The sequence below is a fragment of the Idiotropiscis lumnitzeri genome, chromosome 18 (assembly GCF_059441095.1).
Source record: "Idiotropiscis lumnitzeri isolate Australia: NSW breed Sydney's pygmy pipehorse chromosome 18, RoL_Ilum_1.0, whole genome shotgun sequence".
NCBI classification, from domain to species: Eukaryota; Metazoa; Chordata; class Actinopteri; order Syngnathiformes; family Syngnathidae; genus Idiotropiscis; species Idiotropiscis lumnitzeri.
The window spans coordinates 7,568,091-7,590,462 of NC_142408.1; the positions used below are offsets into that span (position 1 = coordinate 7,568,091).

The 22,372-nt window shown below is 43.3% G+C and overlaps 1 protein-coding gene and 1 long non-coding RNA gene across 3 annotated transcripts in view; both read left to right on the forward strand.

Annotated features, from left to right (window-relative positions):
* rapgef1b (Rap guanine nucleotide exchange factor (GEF) 1b) overlaps nt 1-22,372 on the forward strand; it is a 44,071-nt gene that overhangs the window by 15,690 nt on the left and 6,009 nt on the right. Inside the window, exons 2-15 of the mRNA XM_088281144.1 lie at nt 834-979; nt 1,730-1,908; nt 3,526-3,682; nt 3,759-3,847; nt 4,088-4,234; nt 4,786-4,836; nt 5,584-5,698; nt 6,214-6,400; nt 6,900-7,406; nt 8,626-8,828; nt 11,088-11,249; nt 19,876-20,016; nt 20,974-21,066; nt 21,874-21,959. Of these exons, the coding sequence (XP_088137270.1) occupies nt 834-979; nt 1,730-1,908; nt 3,526-3,682; nt 3,759-3,847; nt 4,088-4,234; nt 4,786-4,836; nt 5,584-5,698; nt 6,214-6,400; nt 6,900-7,406; nt 8,626-8,828; nt 11,088-11,249; nt 19,876-20,016; nt 20,974-21,066; nt 21,874-21,959 (2,263 nt within the window). The remainder of the gene's footprint in view (nt 1-833; nt 980-1,729; nt 1,909-3,525; nt 3,683-3,758; nt 3,848-4,087; nt 4,235-4,785; nt 4,837-5,583; nt 5,699-6,213; nt 6,401-6,899; nt 7,407-8,625; nt 8,829-11,087; nt 11,250-19,875; nt 20,017-20,973; nt 21,067-21,873; nt 21,960-22,372) is intronic.
* LOC148319360 (uncharacterized) lies at nt 13,768-15,841 on the forward strand. Of its 2 annotated transcripts, none has more exons than XR_015839804.1 (4): nt 13,768-14,827; nt 15,131-15,193; nt 15,269-15,419; nt 15,601-15,841. It is a non-coding gene; the product is annotated as an uncharacterized LOC148319360 (long non-coding RNA). The 2 variants fall into 2 exon arrangements; XR_015839803.1 differs by having other exon boundaries at nt 15,305-15,419.

Sequence of the window (22,372 nt, forward strand, 5' to 3'; positions counted from 1 at the left end):
CTGGGTTTATACCTGCATTTCAAAGATAAACTTGCCAAGACACACCTCCAAGCCTGATGATAAAAATGTGATATGCTGACTCTTGATCCATGCGATATTTTGATGAATTTGCGTGACAGCCATGTGTCTTGGCAACTGTTTAAAATTGTGGGAAGGATCCAATAACGATAATGATCCGGTAACCAAAGACTGTTCTGATTAGTAGGGTTGAATTAGCTCTGATGTTACTCAACTAACGCAAAACCAAGATTTGCCGTTCCAAACTGTAGCTGCAGTGCTTGTTGGAAATGTGGCTTTCACAGATTTAATTTGAAATCAAAAGCATCTGGTGCACGCTAGGCACTGCCAAAACGTGGAGGCAAGCAGACTTGCGCTCAACCAAATCCTCTCACGATACGGGCCAGACCAATGTGACTCTCTATTTAGATACGCGCGAGCGTGTGATGTATTGACCCAGACAGAAGCCCAGGGTCGTTGTTTTGCTGTGACTTTGATGTTCTCAGACTCAATCCCACCCACCAAGATGAGCTCGCTCCTTAGTTAAGCGAGGCTTCTCTGGGATGCTGGAAGGAAAGCAAACCTCTCCACTTTGTTACGTCTTCGCTTGAAAATAAAATAGAAAAACTGAGCTGTTTTGTAAATTCTGACTGCATTTTTGGGCAGTAGGCACAACTTGCTCACTAACTAACTGCACAATTATGCTTGATAAGTATTGATGCAAATTCAGGTGTTCAAGTTCTTGTCGAGGTGGATGGTGGACCTTAAGCTCAACACCAGCATGACATGAGTTTTTCTTCCCCCCCTTGTCTCCCACTTCTCCTCTCCATCCGTAGACTCGCAGCGGTCCCATCTGTCCTCATTTACCATGAAGCTGATGGACAAGTTCCATTCTCCCAAGATCAAGAGGACGCCATCCAAGAAAGGCAAGCAACTGCAGCCCGAGCCTGCGGCCAAGACCACCGAAAAGCCCGCTAACAAGGTAAGTGCACATGTATTGGGGGGGGGGGGGGGGGGTACACCCATGTAGCCTGCTCAATGTGCTTGTTTGTGACTTTTCCCCCTGCTTTCCTGTTTTATGTTTTGTCTCCCCATTTTCTATTGTGTGTGTTGTTACTTCGCTGGTTCCCACAGCGTCCCGGGCACCAGGTGCCGAACCCACTTCAGAGATGAATAGAAGCGGTTTTGCTTCTTATAATGGACTTATCCGCTCATTCTTTAGTCTTTTGGGGTTCTATTAGAGCATGATGTTTCCCTTCTATGTATTTATTCACGTCAATTACTGTTCATTTTTGTGGAAATTTCACAACTTTTCCCCAAATTTTGCTACCCATGTTTAAAAAAAAACAAAAAAAAAAACAGCTTTAAAATACTTTAAGCACATTTAAACTCATTAATAGACACTTATGATTATAAATAGTAATAATAATAATAAAAAAGGTTTGTCTTAAACTAATATTAAATCGTCAAACAACAACCCCTTTAACACACCACACAGAGCAGCAACACATACAAATAGAGCATACAATTATACGCAAAGACATATATTCTGACTACTCAGTGGCAACAACACACATTCAAATCACAAAATGTATACATTGAAGAGCGATTGCTTCCAAATCTGCCATTGAACATCGTGAAACAACCATGAAACGCGATATCGTGTAGGAACACTGCATAAAATATCATTCCGGCAATTCTCAAGGCGTCTTCTTTTGTTTTTCTTATCCAGAAGGTGAGTCGACTGGAGGAGCACGAGAAAGAGGTGGTTAGTGCACTTCGCTACTTCAAGACCATCGTGGACAAGATGGTGGTGGAGAAGAAGGTGCTGGAGATGCTCCCCGGCTCGGCCAGCAAGGTGCTCGAGGCCATCCTGCCTCTGGTTCAGGGAGAGGCCCGCATACAGCACAGGTAACTTTCAGTTTGTTTGTTTTTTTTGACTCGCCACTTGCCCTTGCAGGATGGCAAGAATGCACAGCAGACACGTTAGGACTCGTTGCATGTAGGCTAATGATGTCGATTTGAATCTCTTGGAAGTGTGTGGACTGCTGTGACACAGTCAGTCTGGCTCTGGCTTTCAAACATATAGGTGCTGTTTTTCCTAGAGTTTTATTATTATTTTTTTAAGATTGTTTTTCTTAAAAGGGATCATATCATATTTGTTTTGTCATTATTATTATTACCAGCTTTTATAACTAGAGTTGAGACAACTCACAGAGTTTAATCTATTGGGCCATCGGATGAAAATTCAGGCTGAACCTAAAATGCTCTATAATAACCTTTTCAGGAGAACCTGCGTTGACTTAGAAAGTTTGAATGCACGTGTTAGTACTTCTACCGCAACGGTCTGTTCTCTAAAAGGAGTTAAAAGGCAAAGTTCACAACAGGTGTGTGAGCCCTGACTACTTCTTGACCTTTCTGCGACTCTTCTGGTCTTTGCATGCCTTGGAGAAGCTTAAATTGAGTTCAACTATTTGGGAGCCGAATATCTCTGATTTTGGTCTTTCACAGCCAGAACGAATTGTCAATGAAACGTGCTTGTGCCTTCGGATGAGCTCACACTGCACTGCACACAGCAAGCCAATAACGTCAAGGCTGCTGCTTAATCCCACGACAAATAAGCCCAAATAGCTCCGTATATTACAGATGTATCTGCGTGATATATATCTCGACCCAAGTCTGCTGCATGTTTACACTTTATATTTGTGGTCTTTTCAAACCTGACATGACTGACTTGTGCCCGACACTTAGTGGCTGTGAACCAGCTGCAGCGTGTCGTGACAGGTCTTCGCCACACCTTATGCGAAAAGCATCAGTCATTACGTTCAAAACAGCAACAGTCATCCCGCGTTCTGCGCGGAAATTTAATTCTCGAGCCAGCTGTGATAGAGATATATAGAGAGATCGTATATATGTTTTTAACAAAATGGTTTCACCCCTTCCACATGCTTTATAAAGCTATGAAAGCACACGAAAAACTTGAACAAATAATACAAAATAATTCAATTAAACATTGTATATTCAAACACAGTGTCACAATGGCCGACTGGTTAGCGCGATGGCCTCACAGTTCAGAGGTCTTGTGATCGATTCCAGCCTTCCTGTGTGGTGTTTGCCTGTTCTCCCTGTACCCGCTTGGGTATTCTCCGGGTCATTCGGTTTCCTCCCACATTCCAAAAACATGCATGGTAGGTTGATTGGACACTTGAAATTGCCCCGAGGTGTGTTTGTGAGTGCGGATGCTTGTTTGTCTCCGTGTGCCCTGCGATTGGCTGGCAACCAGTCCAGGGTGTGCTCCGCCTACTGCTATGACGGCTGGGATAGGCTCCAGCACCCCTGCGACCCTTGTGAGGAGAGGCGGCTTGTACAATGGATGGATGGATAAACACTAAAATGTTCAACTGAGCCGTAAAATTTCATCCAACGACTGTCCATTAGCTTAATGTTAACATGTACAGTGAACTCTGCTTTTTTTTTTTCTCTCCCGATTTTAAACATGTCCAACCTTATTCTTCTCGCTGCCTACAGTTCAGCGTTGTCTTCCTGCCACAACCGCGTGTACCAGAGTCTCGCCAATCTCATTCGCTGGGCCGACCAGGTGATGCTGGATGGCATCGACCTGGACGACAAGGACAACGTGACGTTGGTCACCAACGTCATCAAAGCGGTGCTGGATGGCGTGAAGGTAGGGCGTTTCGCTCCAGATGCATTGAAAAATGTGTGACGTTGACGTTTCAAACGGATGTCGTTCTTCCAAACAGGAGCTGGTGAAGCTGACCATCGAGAAACAAGAGCAGCCTTCGCCCACCAGCCCGAACAAACCGGCGCCGCCCGTCACCACGGCGGAGAGGTGAGCACATTTTCGGGATGCTGGTATGTTTTTCTGAGCCCCAATTGAGGTGCAGGTGGTTTACTAAAATAGATCCTAACTAAATTAGCGCACTTCAACACATTTCGGTTCAACATTAGATGCAGTTATTTCAGCCTCCTATTTTTGTTCCAAAATTGATGGCTGATTTTTGCATACATTTCTGAACATTGGATACATCATTATCTCTTACACTTGTTCTTATCTTTCCCCGGTTTGTAGCAGCAGCGTTCCTTCAGAGGCGCCCTCGATAGAGCGGGAGTCGGAAGTGGTAAAGACGGCTCCTGCCGAGGCCCCCTCGGACATCCCCGACGAGGACATAGCCCCTCCGAAACCTCCGCTTCCCGAAGCCAAGATGGCAGAGCTCAGGTATACCTTTAAGTCTGTTGAATCCACGAGTGGACTCAAACGTGACTTTAACCTGTATTTCCCAACAAGGCACATCTGCTACTCACAAAACGTTGAAGATAAAACAGCTGCTTTTGCCATTCAGCTCCTTATTAGAGAACCGCAAGATGCTTGGAAAGTAGTGAAACAATGAAAAGTTTGACCGGGATGCGTCCATGCAGGTCCTTCGGTTATATGTGGAAATTCTACAATTGCTTCCTCCAAAATACGTGACCAGTTTTAAGTTCCCACTAGATGGTAGACAGCACACATTACTCGTTGAAATACGTTACGGGCCTAGCTTAGCCAATAAGCCATTATTTGCAGTCGATAAATGAGTATCCTCGGCCCAATGGATTGAAATTGGACTGTTGATCTTGAACGGCGCAGTGGTAGTGAATCACGGAAAGATCCATGTCTATCAGGGGGGTGCGGTCACTCGCTTTGTTTTTGCTGTCCTACTGTCTGTGCTCTCTCAACCTGTTTCATCCTCTCCTTTGTCTTCCTTCCTCCCTTTTGGGTTTTGGGCACAGAGCACAGTTGAGTTGTGATGCTGGCCAAAGGAAACCCACTCACAAGGAGAAGTATGTTAGCCCAATGGCTCACGTGTGACCATTTTAACATCTTACCCGAGAACCACTCCCCCAAAGCCCAACCAACCCCTCATCAAGCTTCTGGATTGGATGGACCTGCATGGTTTCATTCTCTCCGCCATTTGTTTTGTGGCGTTGGGCAGTCCTCAAAAGAAAGAAGGAATGCATGAATGTGTGCGGCTGACCCAATGCAGTGTCCTTTCATTGGCCTCCATTGCACATTGCTTTCTGCCCGTTGCCCCGTATCGACCTAACTCACGCAAGAATGTCTCTGTGAAGAACAGAACCTGCGAGCCGCTAACGCGAAGTTTCCTCTCGGGTGGGGATGATGTACAGTGGAACCTCAGTTTCCAAACTTGATTTGTTTCAAGTTTGCAAAACGTTTTCGAACAGAAGCAGCGTTTTCCATTCAATTGGGCGGGAATGGACCGAATCCATTCCAGCCCCAGAATGAAGTTGTTTACCTTGCTTTCATCATTGGTTTATTGTGGTTCATATATTCCAGACCCCCTCCCAATAGATGAAAATGTGATACACTTCTTAACCAAGGGAACATGCTGTATGATTGGAATTTTGGTTCATAAACAATTTGGTTTATTATGTGGTGCAGTGCAATGGTGAATTGAGGTTCCACCGTCTTGTATTAGTGTGTGCGTGCTCTTGATAGATATGCTTTTAGTGTTTGTTCAATGTCCCCCTTATTCATATTTTCCGCCTGCATCTGTTTCTGGACGACAGCCCTCCGCCGGCCCTCCCGCCGAAGAAGCGGCAATCTGCCCCGTCACCAACGCGTGTGGCAGTGGTGGCCCCCATGAGCCGGGGATCCAGCTTGCCCTGCAGTGTCCACAGACAGGTCAGTTAAGACAAATACATTGAGAACAAGAAAATGCAATTTATTTATAAATCAATCATATTGAAATTAGAATATTTTGAATCTGTTAATAATTGAGGAATTTGAGCTAAATGTGTTACATAATTTTTGGTTTTATTTCAGTTGTTCCAATTAGAATCATTGGAACCGGTTGAGAAAATGTGAAAATTGTCAAGTAAAAGTAGTATTTTATTTAAATTTTGATTATTTTTTTTTTCCATTTATTTATTTCCCATTATTCTTTTTTTGTGGAATTATGGGAAAAGTTGGAATTTGTGGAATGCAAATGCAATGTTCAGATTGAGCAAAACATTTTGATGCCGTTATGGTTTAAATTGTGAAATGTGGACCTTTTGGAACATCCAAGTGAATGCGGAAAATAATCATGTATAATAATTTTGCAATGCCTTATGCAGAAAAACTTGATTTTCAGCATTCACATGGTAATCCATCATGAAAGCATGTTTGTGAGATAAACGAAGCGCCTTGTGTTGCAGCAGCATGACTACGAGCAGGAGTTTCTCCAGCGGCGCTTCTCGGGGGGCAGCCAGTCGTACGGGGGCGACTCCCCGCGCCTGTCTCCTTGCAGTAGCATGGGCAAACTCAGCAAGTCGGACGAGCAGCTCTCCTCCATGGAGCAGGACAGCGGTCAGTGTTCCCGAAACACCAGCTGCGAGACGCTGGGTAAGAACCTGGACAGACTATATATATGTACGGTATGTGTTGTCGTGGGTCGTAGAAATTGTGTGTCCTGATCGGGATAAAGGTGACGCCGTGTAAGAAAACCCGTAGCGTTCAGCTCAACTTTCATTGTTTTCTATCTGTGAGTAAATTATTGTTTATAGTTTGAGGTGTCACAATGCAAAAACAAGCCTTTTGGTCAGAAACTGGTGTTTTTAACGGAAACCAACCAATGTTCTACTGTTTGTTGCTGAAGGACTGAAAAGTAGAAAAAAACTAATTTGATCAAATGAGAGGGTTTAGTCTTTTTTGTCACAGAACACAAAATGCCATGTTTATCTTCAAAGATAATAAAAATTCAACAAAAGCGGCCGGCAATGAATGAGTTATTTGACGTGGCATGGCTGAGAACCGCGTAGCGTGAAACAAAATCTGCTCATATGTAAATTTGTGGATCGGGAATGGGATCTATAACAGATGGTGTTTTTATGTCCCTTTTCAGACAACACAGAAAACTACGACCCCGACTACGACTTCCTCCACCAGGACCTTTCAGTCGGCGATAGCCTGCCCCCAATCCTGGTGGGCGGTTGCCTCAGTCCGCTGCCCGAGTCGCACAGCGAGTCGTCCTCGCCCATCCCCGGGCAGCATCCCACGCACCCCCGCTTCAGCGCGCCTCCCCACCAACAGCTGCCCGAGTACTGGACGCCGCAGCCCGGCCACCCTAACCCGTTGTCACGCATCAGCGCGCCGCCCGCACTACCCCAAAAGAAGCGGCGCAGCACGCAGACGCCCCCCTTTCCTGACGGCAGCTCCAAGTTGTACGAGCGTTACCCTTCCCAGTACGACAACCTGTCTGAGGAGGAGCCGCCACCCTTTCCGCTTTTCACGCCCATCTCGCCCATGCCGCAGACAAATGGCGGCGTCTTCGTCGCGCAGTACATTTGCAGCGAGACCGCCGACGTGCCGGCAAGCCCGCCGCCACTGCCTGAAAAGAAAAGCAAACACAGTGAGTACCACGGGGAAATGCGGATTTGGGCGGAAGTGGTGGAAATCTCAAATTGGGGGACCATCTTATACACAAGTACAGAAAAAGATTTTTTGCTTTTGTAGGGGGATTTTGGGGGACTAACCACTGGTAAGCTAAATATGTTACCATGTTGACTGCTACACCCACCCACTTAAATACGTCATCCTGTGAACCATCTTTCAGTTAGGTAGTTTTAATTAGAGCCAAAAATTTTATCTTTGAAAGTCAGCCAAGTTTTTGTTTTTGAATTGAAGAGGAAAACAATTAAGAGCATCAATGGAAGCAAAACTGTAGGAGTGGTGGATTTGGGAAGTGGCGACTGGCGGCGTTTTGTCACCGCATCACTGAAGCATAGATAAGATAAGGTAGATAAGAAAAGGAAATATCCAACAGGAAGAGAGTACCAGGATGTGCTACAATGGTTCGAGCTGCAGGGGCAACGCGGGTCAAGGGTTGGTCATTTCCTGACACGCCTTCTACGTCACTTCCTGCACATTGATGTCATTCCATGCATTCTTCTCATTGTATGGCTCAGCTTGTATAGCTCCATGTCGTTTGGAACGTTTGGCTCATCTGCCCTTTTTGTGCATTTTTGGGGGAATGACATGCTCTGAGTTAAGGGGCAGCATTTGAAATTCTGGAAATTTGAAGGGGAAAAAAGGGAAGCTGGCAAGGTGTTGGTTCAAAAAAGATGATATTTTTAAAAAGAATTATGTTAAAACGATTGAAATTGGTTGAGAAATGTTGATGATGGATTGAATTTGTTGACTTTTTCTATTTTGGTAATTTTGTGTCAAAATGCAGGATTTACTCAAAAACTAATATTTTTAGGATGTATTTAAAGTTTTAATCAGTTGATTTCTTAGGTAAATGTCCAAATTTTGTCCATAATTTGTGAATTTTCTTAAATTGTAAATTCTTTATAAGGTTGGATTTTTGGCAAATTGTTGTGCATTTTGAAGTTTAAATTATTTTAATTGGTTGAAAATGCAGACATTTTTCAAACGTTGAACATATTGAAGGTAGATTGCTTTTAATCGGTTAAGAATGGAGATTTTTTTTTCTTAAGGTGACCTGTCACTAAAATGTTGAGCCTTTTGAAATTAGAATGGTAGGAACCGGTTTTATAACAATATATAAATAATTCCGAAATGGACTTCATGGGGCGGTTGGTAACTGGTGCGTCTCCTCTGGCCAGTCCTGCAGTACATGCAGTTTGTGGAGGACTACTCGGAGCCGCAGCCGTCCGTCTTCTACCAGATGCCGCAGAGCGAGAGCATCTACGAGCAGCGCAACAAGCGCTTCCAGGAGGTCTACGGCTTCAACGACTCGTTCAGCAGCACCGACTCGGTACACGAGCCGCTCCTGCCGCCCGCCCTGCCGCCCAAGCAACGCCAACTGGTAAGCAGCCCACAGGCTTTTTCTATGTCTGTGCCTTCCGGTCAAAAACATTTTCTGCATTCTTGACTTCAATAAAAGTGGATCGCCACTCGGCAAAGGAAGGCAATTCCTGGTCTCAGGTTGACAGCAGTTGAGAAGCTCGTGTCTAAAGTACGTTTCCGGTGGAAATCCTCGTCCGCTTTTCTCTGAAGATGCTCCTCTTCTGTTTGGCTTCTCCTGTCTGGTTATCTCCTCCAACAGTTTGCGGCCTTATCGGCGCGTCACCGCTTCTGCAACTGAAAGCTGACATCTGTGGATGGTGTCATTTGGAGATAAGACTTTATCATGCACTCCAGTCCATCTATCTTTAGCAGAATTAGAAAAGAGAAAATCGGAACCTTTTTTTTCCCCCCCTCCCTTTTCTGATCCAGTAGCTCAACACACCCAGCATCGGTGGTTTCTATTTAAAGCTGTCGTGATTTTAAAAAAATTAAAGCAGTCTTCTTAGACATGATTCTGTGAAAAGGAATGTTGTTCGCTAACAAGGAGCCAACAAAATTCATAATACGACAATATTCGACTAATACAACAGATACTGAGAGACTGGAAGATGCACAGAAAGGCATCCCAGTAGTTGTCAATTTTTTGCGCTCTTGCCACCGAGCCTAATCTGGCCTCGTGTTTTGGACTCATCGTAATAATCCTGTTTGCCCCTTCCGTAAGCCTTTGCTCCAACCTTACATGCTTTAGCGACTTTGCGCAGCTTTGGCGAGAAACAAACGGGGGGGGGCGGCTGTTAACGCATAATTCCTACTGCCGTGCGTGCGTGCAAATTATAGAAGGAGAAGAGATGGAGAAAAAACAGATCCGATCATATTGGCCGCTTTTGGAAAGTGCTTAAGTTGGCCTCAATTCCGAAAGGCTCTTAAAGCCGTGAGCATTAAAGGACGGTTCAGTGGAGTGTCACCATAGACGGGAAATTGAGTGGCCCGCATTTTAGTCACGTGACTGCAAGGCATTGGTGCTTTCAAGGGAAGATGAACTCAATGACACAAGGACTGTTTGGAATTATTAACTCATTCCCTAATCACTATATATGGATTTTTATATATAGTTGACTAGGAAGTCCCCTACAAATCACTGTATAATAAGTGGGGTGTAGGGAATGATAAATGATTAACTGGGTTCGGAATCATTCATCATTCACAACTCCCTAATTACTGTATAGGCACTTTTATCTTGTGGACTATATATTTCACTCATTAGTCAATTGTATAATTGATTCGGAACATAATTCGTGTTGCCGTTAAATTCTTAAATGTTGTCATGTAATAACAACCTACCGAATCAGTGTCAATCAATGTCGTAATGAATGCCAAACACAAATACAATTTGATAAAATTTAGGGTATCAATGCCAGTATAGGTGCTGATACTACAACACACAATTCTCGATGATCCAGTATGGAGTTTATAAAAGTGTGTAATCAAAAAGAATAATGACGGAAAATGCATATCCAGCTTCAACAAAATAGCAGTGCGAACAATGCAAAGTTAGCGTTGCAAACAAGCTGCTGTTAGTCGTGGTTGGTTAGCATGACTTTATTCTTTATGAGGTGTTACTGTAACACCAAATGTGAACGGTTTCAAGTTTATTTTTTGGGGGCGTGATCTGCAATCAATTAAAATTGCCTGTAGAGCTGCAATGTTGTTAATTCCACATCCTGTCTGAATCCTCTCAGATGACAGACGTCTGTAGTAATTCCACACTTGTTTGCAAAAAAAGGCAGGGGTGGGATGTCAGATTTCCAGAAGTTCACCAAACATAATCACATTCGCATGACATGACGACTGACAAGTGTATATTTATATCAGGGTCATGCAGGATAGAGAACTGCTTTCTGCTTCTGTACCTGAAGGATCATGGGAAATCTAGTCCTATTAGCTAAACTAATGTACATCCACAATGTATGATGTCACATCTGTCTATAAATGACTACACACTAGAAAGAAATTTGCAACCCAAGCCAAATTAGAGGACGACTAACAGTCACCCACTACACATTCGAACTGCACAACAACAGAAAAACTGCTCACAACACAGCCTTTGACACTCTGCTTACTTACGATGCTCCCCCCCCCCTTACTTAATTCCTACTACTAAACGCTGATTAAGTCTGGCTTAACTCGTTTAATCAACTTTTTCCTTCCTTTTCCCGTCATCTCTTACTCCCTTGTGCTTCCCCCCTTTCCTTGGTTTTTCTCAACTTTCTTCCTCTAGGCCTCCCATTCTTCCTCCCCCTCTTCCTCCTCTTCTTCCTTGCTCTCTTGCCACCTCCAGCCGTCTGTGGCGGCCATGGAGGATGCGGGCTCAGGGCTGGGCCTCAGTATGTCCATCTCTAACTCCTACCTGATTGGCCAAGCCGCCTTGACCACGCCCACGGTGAGTGTCCATACGTGACACGGTGTGCACTTTGAATGATTGAGGCTCGCCTTTTTCCATCTGCTCCCCTACTCATTGTTGTGCTCAATTGTCAATCGTGCTTTGTTGTGGCCGAGTGGCTTGTGTTTGTCGCATACAAGCATTTGTCGTGTCAGTACAAGTGCACATGAAGCATTTTTATTCCGATCAGGCTTTTCACCCAAATAATAGTGTCTCTGTAAACGTAACCACTGTGTCTCAAGGCGACCTTAAAAATCTACTTAAATGCAGTAACTGTTTGTTTTTCCCTTGGTTACATCCCACCTCTGATTGTGACCAGTTGTAGCCCACTCTCTACTTCTTTATTGACCCCACGGCGTCCGAGTTCTCCCTTGGGTGGGGTGGTGGGCGTGTGTCTCTCCCACGGAATGCCACACCAGATGGACCTGATGGAAAACACATTCCTCTTGCTCCTGCTCATCTTTCCACGTTGACTTTTCTTCTCCTACTTCCTATTGCTTCTCTCCATCTCTGTCTCCTGTCTCCCCCTGTCACGCCCCGACCCCCTCCCTTGTGGTGTCTCCCCCTTTCTTCGTGTGTTTGTGTGGAATGTTTCGATTCCTCACGTCCCGGGGGCATGATGAGGGTCGCAGGGACACGACAACGAAAGGTGCTCCGTGTGAGTCAGTTCTTTGGTTTATTCCTGCAGTAGCTGTGTCTCATGACATCATTTAAAGTCAACCCCCACTTTATTGCAAATTAATTTTGTGAGACAGAATATATGCCCGTGACCCAGTATGTTTGTATGTGTTTGTTGAAGTAGCAGTTATTTGAGGAATTATAATTACAGTAATATATTTGTCAATTTGTGTTACTCCATCTCTGGTGTTCTGCGTAGTAGGTTAACATTAATCCAGTGGATATTGTCAGTTTTTAATTAAGCAGTGTTTAATTGACTTGTTTTATGTGTCTGTCTTATATCTAACTTTTGCTCCTCTTTTGGATATCTACCAGTCAGAGTCGTCTTTTCATTTTATTAAAGTGATGTAACATGAGAGCCTTTCAATTCTTGACATCTAGAGAGTGAGAACAGGTGCCAAGGAATAGTTGAGATGTGCTTAACGTGTGTGGAAGGGGTTAGAAGTAGATATATTTCCAATTATGCGGTCTCTAGTTTGCATGTTTTCACTTATTGTGTGTCAGTCTGGAATGTACTCCCTGCAATAAACGAAGGTTCACGATACACCTTGATATTGTCCAAAGAGCAGAGCAGCCTTCTCCTTCGAATTACTCTACACGCCTATGTGTGTGCGCGCGTGCGTCTTTGTATTTACGTGTTTGTCTGCATGCATTTGTCTGTGTGTGTGTCTGTGCTGAAACGCAGCTGGTATGTGCAACGTGTTCTCACAAGTTCATGCTTAGCTCCCTGCAGGTAGACTGACAGCATTTGATTTGGCAATGCACGCACACATACGCGCTCATTCTTAAATGAACAGCATCACCTTTTGTTAAAGAGGTAAGACACACCTTAATAAAAGCACAAAATTTCATTTAATCATTCGGATTGTCAAATTTCATTTGAAATTTTCCAACCCGCGGCACTCTTACTTTGACGAACACACAGCACCCCCTGCCGACAAGAGGGGTAAATTGCAAGTTGGAATTTCATGCTGAGCTTTTATGAAGCCAACCTAAGATGCAATGATAATAACGACCTGCGTGAAGTTGGCCCCCCATTTGTTGCAAAAATAGGTGGAAATAGTTTGTTTCGTTTGTGCTGCGTTTGTGCCCGTTTGTGCTGTTAAAATTTTCGTTTGTGCTGCTTCGGTTCGAAAGATATTACACTTTGTTTTATTTCGAGTGTGACGTCACCCAGCCCCCCATTTTCATCCGATTGACTTGGGAATGGTGCCATTCGTTTGTGCTACGTTTGTGCCCGTTTGTGCTGTTAAAATTTTCGTTTGTGCTGCTCCGGTTCGAAAGATATTACACGTTTTAATTTCGAGTGGTGACGTCACCCAGCCCCCCATTTTCATCCGATTGACTTGGGAATGGTGCCGTTCGTTTGTGCTACGTTTGTGCCCGTTTGTGCTGTTAAAATTTTCGTTTGTGCTGCTCCGGTTCGAAAGATATTACACGTTTTAATTTCGAGTGGTGACGTCACCCAGCCCCCCATTTTCATCCGATTGACTTGGGAATGGTGCCGTTCGTTTGTGCTACGTTTGTGCCCGTTTGTGCTGTTAAAATTTTCGTTTGTGCTGCTCCGGTTCGAAAGATATTACACGTTTTAATTTCGAGTGGTGACGTCACCCAGCCCCCCATTTTCATCCGATTGACTTGGGAATGGTGCCGTTCGTTTGTGCTACGTTTGTGCCCGTTTGTGCTGTTAAAATTTTCGTTTGTGCTGCTCCGGTTCGAAAGATATTACACGTTTTAATTTCGAGTGGTGACGTCACCCAGCCCCCCATTTTCATCCGATTGACTTGGGAATGGTGCCGTTCGTTTGTGCTACGTTTGTGCCCGTTTGTGCTGTTAAAATTTTCGTTTGTGCTGCTCCGGTTCGAAAGATATTACACGTTTTAATTTCGAGTGGTGACGTCACCCAGCCCCCCATTTTCATCCGATTGACTTGGGAATGGTGCCGTTCGTTTGTGCTACGTTTGTGCCCGTTTGTGCTGTTAAAATTTTCGTTTGTGCTGCTCCGGTTCGAAAGATATTACACGTTTTAATTCACGCGGTGACGTCACAAACAGGAACGCGCCAGCGTCAGTTTGTTTTGTTTTGCTGTCGAACAAGGAGCTCGGTATCGCGCTACCGCGTTCAGTCAATCACTTGAATCACTCGTATTTGTTATTAATTCCAGGTTATAAACTAGTTCCTGGAATGAACCGATGTTTTGTATGTTTTTGCGCATTTTACATTCTTCATGATCCTGGAAAGCAACTGTTGCCGGACGGACTTCAGGTAAACATGTCACACTCACTGTTGTAGCTTTTTTGCTAGCATACAGTAATCTTAAAACCTTCCTGTTTTCACTGCTGTAAATTACTTTAAATTCGGTCTTATTTCTTTTAATAGTGTTGTTCTACTGCTCATTCATTTATTTCATCAGTAGTCATTAAAGCTATGTGATTATTTCTTAAAATTATAGTAGACGTGAGGCTGAAACATATCCGTTGAACTTTTTGAAATAAAAACAACTTAAAGACACCCCTCGATGAAGCATTCCCTCATTTGAGAACAACTGAATTAATATAAAAACAGTCCGTGTGTAATTGATGAGAGCCTGCAGAGAAACCTTGGGTGAAACGATAGCTTTATGTGTAAAGAAAACAGCAACAAACAAAACCCCAAACTATTTACATTTCAACAATTAAGCAATCACTGCTTTGTGAAGCTCTTTGTCTTTTCTGATGCTGCTTTCACTCTACTTTCCAGGTCATTGTGCATCTCCCAGTCAAAAGCAGCCCTCCTGCAATATGCCACATAATGTCCTAGAGAATCCTCTTCGAGATGATATGACTGCTCTAAAAGTAAACTGTCAGCATCAGACTTCTGGGAATTTCCAGCAGGGCAACTTCTGTTCAACTCATACCTAGGTCGGTGTCAATCCACTAAGCCTCTCCATTTCTCAACTTCAGTAGTATGAATACTGTAGCAACATCAGACTCATCACAGAGGTCAACATAATTTTTTAATATATTTTTTCCTCAGTATGAGAAGTAGTAGAGGCATCGTCAGGTCTTAAGACATGACCTACATCAGCTTTTTTGTTTTGCAGCAGAAATCCACGTTTCCCTCAATGAAGGCATGATGATGAGCAACGAAACGGTCAACACGATTGAGAAGGCTTTCATGCTTGAAAAGCCCATTTTTTATGTTTTTGAACTCTGCTTCAACAGCTGCCGAACTTGCAGTGATGCTGGTACTCCGGAAGAGAGGGACCATTACTCCTGTCCAGAGTGGTAAGTAACTTCCCAGTCTGATGATGTGGGGAATAATCTCAGGGAGGAAGTGGATGTTATCCCTGTCTCCCTCAGCCATGGCAAGTGACCTGATCTCTTCGCATAATTCAGTCACCCACTGTCGAGCATTAGTGTGGATCTGTTGATGCTCCTCAACGGGTTCCTGTGCCTGAACCTCTTCATCGAGCATGCTGATACAGTCTTCTTGTGCTATTTGTGTTTTCAGGTATTTCTTGCACTTTTCTGATGGGAGAGGGGTTCCAGAACTGTCATTACCTTCAGATTCATTAAGTGCCACAATAGTGATGGCACATAGAAGTTATTTTGCATGTTCCACACATTGTGACTTAAGTAGTTGTGCTAAATCTCAGAAAAAATCTTTTTACACAATGTCTTTTATTTTTCAGGCAATCCCACTGGCAGATCATTTTGATGCAGTGTGCAACATCTACCCTGACAAAGCATGGCGGCAGGTTTGCATGCTGACTCCCAAGCAAGACTTTAAAGCACTCATTAATGTAGCTCTTCAAATCGGGATGTTTTCCTGCTGACAGGTGCAGAAGTCCAGTGAAAGTTACCAAAATTTGTCCTGATTGCCAGCATGTTTTGCAACAAAATATAGTATTAAAATAAGGAAGGGCACCATCATCTTTGTCGACGCCTGTTTCATGAGTTGGTTTTCTTCTTTCTGTTGAACCGCATACAATTAAAAAGCAAAGCCTGATTTTTTTTTTTTTTCAATTAAAATTACTTCGACAGACATGACCACTAGTGATGAGTCTATAAAGACAGGAATGCGAATAACAATTCAGTTTTATTGATAATGCCTGTTTCAATTTCCAGTGGCATAAGCCAGCAAGTCCCCACAACTTTTCTAACTTTAATTTTTGCTGTAAAAACATCCGCTTTTTGGTTGAACTAGTCTGTCGATTGTGCTGTTTTGGGCCTTAAGAACTTGTATTGTGTTGCTACTGTTTTTCAATAAGAAATTATTTTAGGTCATTTAGAATTCATCCAGCCGCTTGTCCAAATGGACACAATCGTCGACCTTGCGCGTGTAAGGTTGCTGAAATGTGCATCACTGCAGAGAAAGATGTAAGTTTGCGTCACAAATGAGGACATCTATGTATTTATGTACAGTGCACCTCGCAGTGGTAGCATTAAAGACATTGGACTGGACACATTTTTCTGTCACTACTGGAGTCAAACAACTATGTGTACAAGACATTGGTACAGATGTCAGAAAAGCATGGCGTATGTGCTATCACACAGTGGCTGAAAAAAATTGATTCATGCAGGTGCCCCGTCCGTCCCCAATAGAAGCAGTGAGTGCTTTTTCTCTTGCCATTCTTGGATCTCTGGCCAAAGCTTTTACCGCTCACCCCGATTTGAAGACCTACATCAATGAGTGCTTTAAGCATGAAAACCTGCCATGTTTTGTCAGGGTAGACGTTGCACACTGCAACAATATGATCTCCCAGTGGGACCGCCTGAAAAATAAAAGACATTGTGTAAAAAGATTTTTTCTGAGATTTAGCACAACTACTTAAGTCACAATGTGTGGAACATGCAAAATAACTTCTATGTGCCATCACTATTGTGGCACTTAATGAATCTGAAGGTAATGACAGTTCTGGAACCCCTCTCCCATCAGAAAAGTGCAAGAAATACCTGAAAACACAAATAGCACAAGAAGACTGTATCAGCATGCTCGATGAAGAGGTTCAGGCACAGGAACCCGTTGAGGAGCATCAACAGATCCACACTAATGCTCGACAGTGGGTGACTGAATTATGCGAAGAGATCAGGTCACTTGCCATGGCTGAGGGAGACAGGGATAACATCCACTTCCTCCCTGAGATTATTCCCCACATCATCAGACTGGGAAGTTACTTACCACTCTGGACAGGAGTAATGGTCCCTCTCTTCCGGAGTACCAGCATCACTGCAAGTTCGGCAGCTGTTGAAGCAGAGTTCAAAAACATAAAAAATGGGCTTTTCAAGCATGAAAGCCTTCTCAATCGTGTTGACCGTTTCGTTGCTCATCATCATGCCTTCATTGAGGGAAACGTGGATTTCTGCTGCAAAACAAAAAAGCTGATGTAGGTCATGTCTTAAGACCTGACGATGCCTCTACTACTTCTCATACTGAGGAAAAAATATATTAAAAAATTATGTTGACCTCTGTGATGAGTCTGATGTTGCTACAGTATTCATACTACTGAAGTTGAGAAATGGAGAGGCTTAGTGGATTGACACCGACCTAGGTATGAGTTGAACAGAAGTTGCCCTGCTGGAAATTCCCAGAAGTCTGATGCTGACAGTTTACTTTTAGAGCAGTCATATCATCTCGAAGAGGATTCTCTAGGACATTATGTGGCATATTGCAGGAGGGCTGCTTTTGACTGGGAGATGCACAATGACCTGGAAAGTAGAGTGAAAGCAGCATCAGAAAAGACAAAGAGCTTCACAAAGCAGTGATTGCTTAATTGTTGAAATGTAAATAGTTTGGGGTTTTGTTTGTTGCTGTTTTCTTTACACATAAAGCTATCGTTTCACCCAAGGTTTCTCTGCAGGCTCTCATCAATTACACACGGACTGTTTTTATATTAATTCAGTTGTTCTCAAATGAGGGAATGCTTCATCGAGGGGTGTCTTTAAGTTGTTTTTATTTCAAAAAGTTCAACGGATATGTTTCAGCCTCACGTCTACTATAATTTTAAGAAATAATCACATAGCTTTAATGACTACTGATGAAATAAATGAATGAGCAGTAGAACAACACTATTAAAAGAAATAAGACCGAATTTAAAGTAATTTACAGCAGTGAAAACAGGAAGGTTTTAAGATTACTGTATGCTAGCAAAAAAGCTACAACAGTGAGTGTGACATGTTTACCTGAAGTCCGTCCGGCAACAGTTGCTTTCCAGGATCATGAAGAATGTAAAATGCGCAAAAACATACAAAACATCGGTTCATTCCAGGAACTAGTTTATAACCTGGAATTAATAACAAATACGAGTGATTCAAGTGATTGACTGAACGCGGTAGCGCGATACCGAGCTCCTTGTTCGACAGCAAAACAAAACAAACTGACGCTGGCGCGTTCCTGTTTGTGACGTCACCGCGTGAATTAAAACGTGTAATATCTTTCGAACCGGAGCAGCACAAACGAAAATTTTAACAGCACAAACGGGCACAAACGTAGCACAAACGAACGGCACCATTCCCAAGTCAATCGGATGAAAATGGGGGGCTGGGTGACGTCACCACTCGAAATTAAAACGTGTAATATCTTTCGAACCGGAGCAGCACAAACGAAAATTTTAACAGCACAAACGGGCACAAACGTAGCACAAACGAACGGCACCATTCCCAAGTCAATCGGATGAAAATGGGGGGCTGGGTGACGTCACCACTCGAAATTAAAACGTGTAATATCTTTCGAACCGGAGCAGCACAAACGAAAATTTTAACAGCACAAACGGGCACAAACGTAGCACAAACGAACGGCACCATTCCCAAGTCAATCGGATGAAAATGGGGGGCTGGGTGACGTCACCACTCGAAATTAAAACGTGTAATATCTTTCGAACCGGAGCAGCACAAACGAAAATTTTAACAGCACAAACGGGCACAAACGTAGCACAAACGAACGGCACCATTCCCAAGTCAATCGGATGAAAATGGGGGGCTGGGTGACGTCACCACTCGAAATTAAAACGTGTAATATCTTTCGAACCGGAGCAGCACAAACGAAAATTTTAACAGCACAAACGGGCACAAACGTAGCACAAACGAACGGCACCATTCCCAAGTCAATCGGATGAAAATGGGGGGCTGGGTGACGTCACCACTCGAAATTAAAACGTGTAATATCTTTCGAACCGGAGCAGCACAAACGAAAATTTTAACAGCACAAACGGGCACAAACGTAGCACAAACGAATGGCACCATTCCCAAGTCAATCGGATGAAAATGGGGGGCTGGGTGACGTCACACTCGAAATAAAACAAAGTGTAATATCTTTCGAACCGAAGCAGCACAAACGAAAATTTTAACAGCACAAACGGGCACAAACGCAGCACAAACGAAACAAACTATTTCCACCTATTTTTGCAACAAATGGGGGGCCAACTTCACGCAGGTATAATAACGTTATATATATAATTTAAAAAAAAATATATATACAGATTTTACTAGCATTTTTTTCTCAACATAATTCTTCACAAAAAATGAGTGGTCCTTGTTTCTATATTTGGTTGTCATTATTTTCCATGACCTCTGATTTCAAATTCAATTTGTTGATTCGAATATATGTAAAAGCAATGAAATGCAAGGGCGATGTGTTTACGTAGTATGACAATGTAATAAAAGATTCATAGGAGGAAAACGTAACGATAACGTGGCCCGCCGTGAAAATTAGTTTGAGACCTCTGATGGAATTGCTGCCATCATGTCTGCTTTGTACTTCCTCATTGCTGTGCGATGTGTTAACACCCACTCCTTGTCCTCATCTGGGCAGCCGAAGCATCACCTCCGCCTCTCACTCTCGCCTGTTTCCGCTATCTTGTTTCCTAAAGCCATCTGATCTTTTGGCTCTTTGTTTTCTTCTTCCTTCTTCTCCTCCTTCTCTTTTCTTGCTTCCGCGCTCCCCGGCAAACACCCCGCCCTCAACGCAGAGCACGGACCAAGCCGCCTTGACCGCCGTTCCCGACGGCAGCGGGGGAGGACCCGGTCCCGGGGGCTCCCCATACGGCTCGGCTGCCTCCGTGGCGGCCTGTCCTCCCTCCGAGTCGTCTCATGGTGACTCTCTCCACGTGGTGAGGACGGATGTCAAACGCGTTGTGGACATCGAGCGGGCGTTCCATTCCTATGTAGAAGAAGAAGAAATGAAAAGCGATTGGCGATGATGATTTGACCTCCTGAACCTTGCTTGTGATCATTTTGACTGTGTTCGGAATCATTCTCAACTCCCCAATCACGGGATCAACATGAAGGCACCGCGATGTGTGACAATCTAGACTTTAGAGGCCATGTAAAAATTATTTTTCATGTAGTTTTCCCTATCCTACACACTTTAAACACGTTTTAACCATTTGTTTTTGTTTCCTTCTAGAGGTCAAGAAATTAAATGCAAGCATTAGATTTGACTGTTTTACTGTACTTTATCATTTACACTTTACAACAAAGAGCAAAATTGGCAAAAATCGCTCGATTTATCGTTATGTGTTAATGTGGGGGTCTTATAATTTATTTATTTCTGATTTGAAAAAAAATATAAAGATATATTATGGTTCTCCTTCCATAATAAGTAGACACAAATAAATCTATTCCAGTAACATCATACTGTTTGTAAATTAATTTGTCAAATTACAAATATGCAGGGGTCATCTGTATTATGTTTATATTACAAAATTAATACAAACTCATTTATCTTGTGCTGCAAATCAATGTCCCCGGAGACCAAAAATCATTTCCCCGTATCGGCACAATGCAGTAATTGGTTATACTATTTTCCCTCATGACATCGGTTGTTCAATACTTTTCAAGATACATTGTTAGGAAACAGAATCGTGACTGGGGAGTGATTCCAAACACAGCCTCTCACTCATTGTCCATTAAGAATCCCAGTGGAGCATGTCTTCCGCCTCTGCATGCACTCTAGTGACACCTGGTGGTTGTGATGATGCTGAGCAAGGACCCAAAAAATAACCCCACTTGACTTCACACCCCTTTCACGCTGCCTCACGTCTCGGTTTTTTTCCCCCCTCCCGTAGAGCGAGAGTGCAAATGACGAGGCTGGGGAGGGCGAGTACGTCAACTTGTACTCGTCCAGCCAGGCCAATGGCGAGCTGCCTCTCTCCCTCAGAGTAAGTAGTAGCAAGGTCGGAAGAAGATGTGCGGTCACTTCAGGGCGCAAAGCGAAAGGGCTTTCCATTCAACTCTGGAAGTGGCGGCGTAGCGATGTCATTGTGGCGAGCATGGCTTTCTCACGTCGGGGCTGGCTTGTGCGCTTTCCTCCGATGCTGCTCGTCTTTGCGTTGATGCTACCCACCGAGCTAACACCTCACTTGTTGCTGCTTTATAAACAAACGAGATATTTACTCGCAGTTTGCGGTTTTTCTGTGAAATCCCCCGCCCCATTTTTGTGAAATAGTTGTGCATGTGCGACAGTGAGTGTACTGTAAGTGGTTGTTGCTTTTCCCTTTGGTGTTTGGGCACAATCTGCGTATCATTTGTTCTTTGCAGCTTTTTTTTTAGCCAGTAAAATCTGTAATTTTCTCATTTTTGTGTCTGCACAAATAACAAAATTAATCACTTTTTTTGTTTGGTTTTCAATTTTTACATTTGAATATGCAAAGAGAGATTGGTCCACAGATTGTGAGTATACATACTGCTTGTGATGGTCGAGGATTGCTTTGGTGTTTGGGTGAGGGTGTGTCGTGTAGCATGTAGTGCTGCATTGTGCGTGAGCTAGACGCACACATGGGTGTTTGTAATCTTTAAAAAGTCGGGCGTACCGTGGTGGTGTTATTCATCGTTGGTGTGTGTTTGTTATGGTTGCATCAACTCAGCCCAAACCAAATTGTGGCGTAAGTGCTGTTTCCCAAAAGATGGGCCTTTTTTCGAGGGTCCATGACACTGGTGTTTTGATGTCTTGTTTGCTTTTCAATCAGGAAACCATCACAGCCGACGACGTACTCCAAGACTCCGCCGTTGCGACACCATCTACCAATAGCAAAGATGCTATGGAAGTGGAACGGTAAGGAGATGTTTCGGCTTCGAAAATACCTTTTCAGTTGAATTGCAGTGTTAGTAAGTCATTGAAATTCATTTAGTCAAAATTAAGAAACAAAATTTATTTAAAAGAAGCCCACATAGAAAATGAAAAATAAATAAAATGTTTGGAAAATATGTTGGTGTTCCATTCATTCCATTATTGTGAATACTTGTGCAACAAAATACTTGAATGGGAATTAAGTTGAAATGTTTTAAAAGAAGGAAATCTCAACGGTGCGAGAAGAATGACGAGTTTTAATGTGGGGGGGAAGGGTTAAAATAAAATGAAATGAAAGTCATTAAGTCACAAGAAGGAAAAAAAAATTTTTATATTTTTTTAAATGTATCAGTAATTTCACGGGGAGAAAAAAAAAGTGTGAATTTTACCTGAAGAAT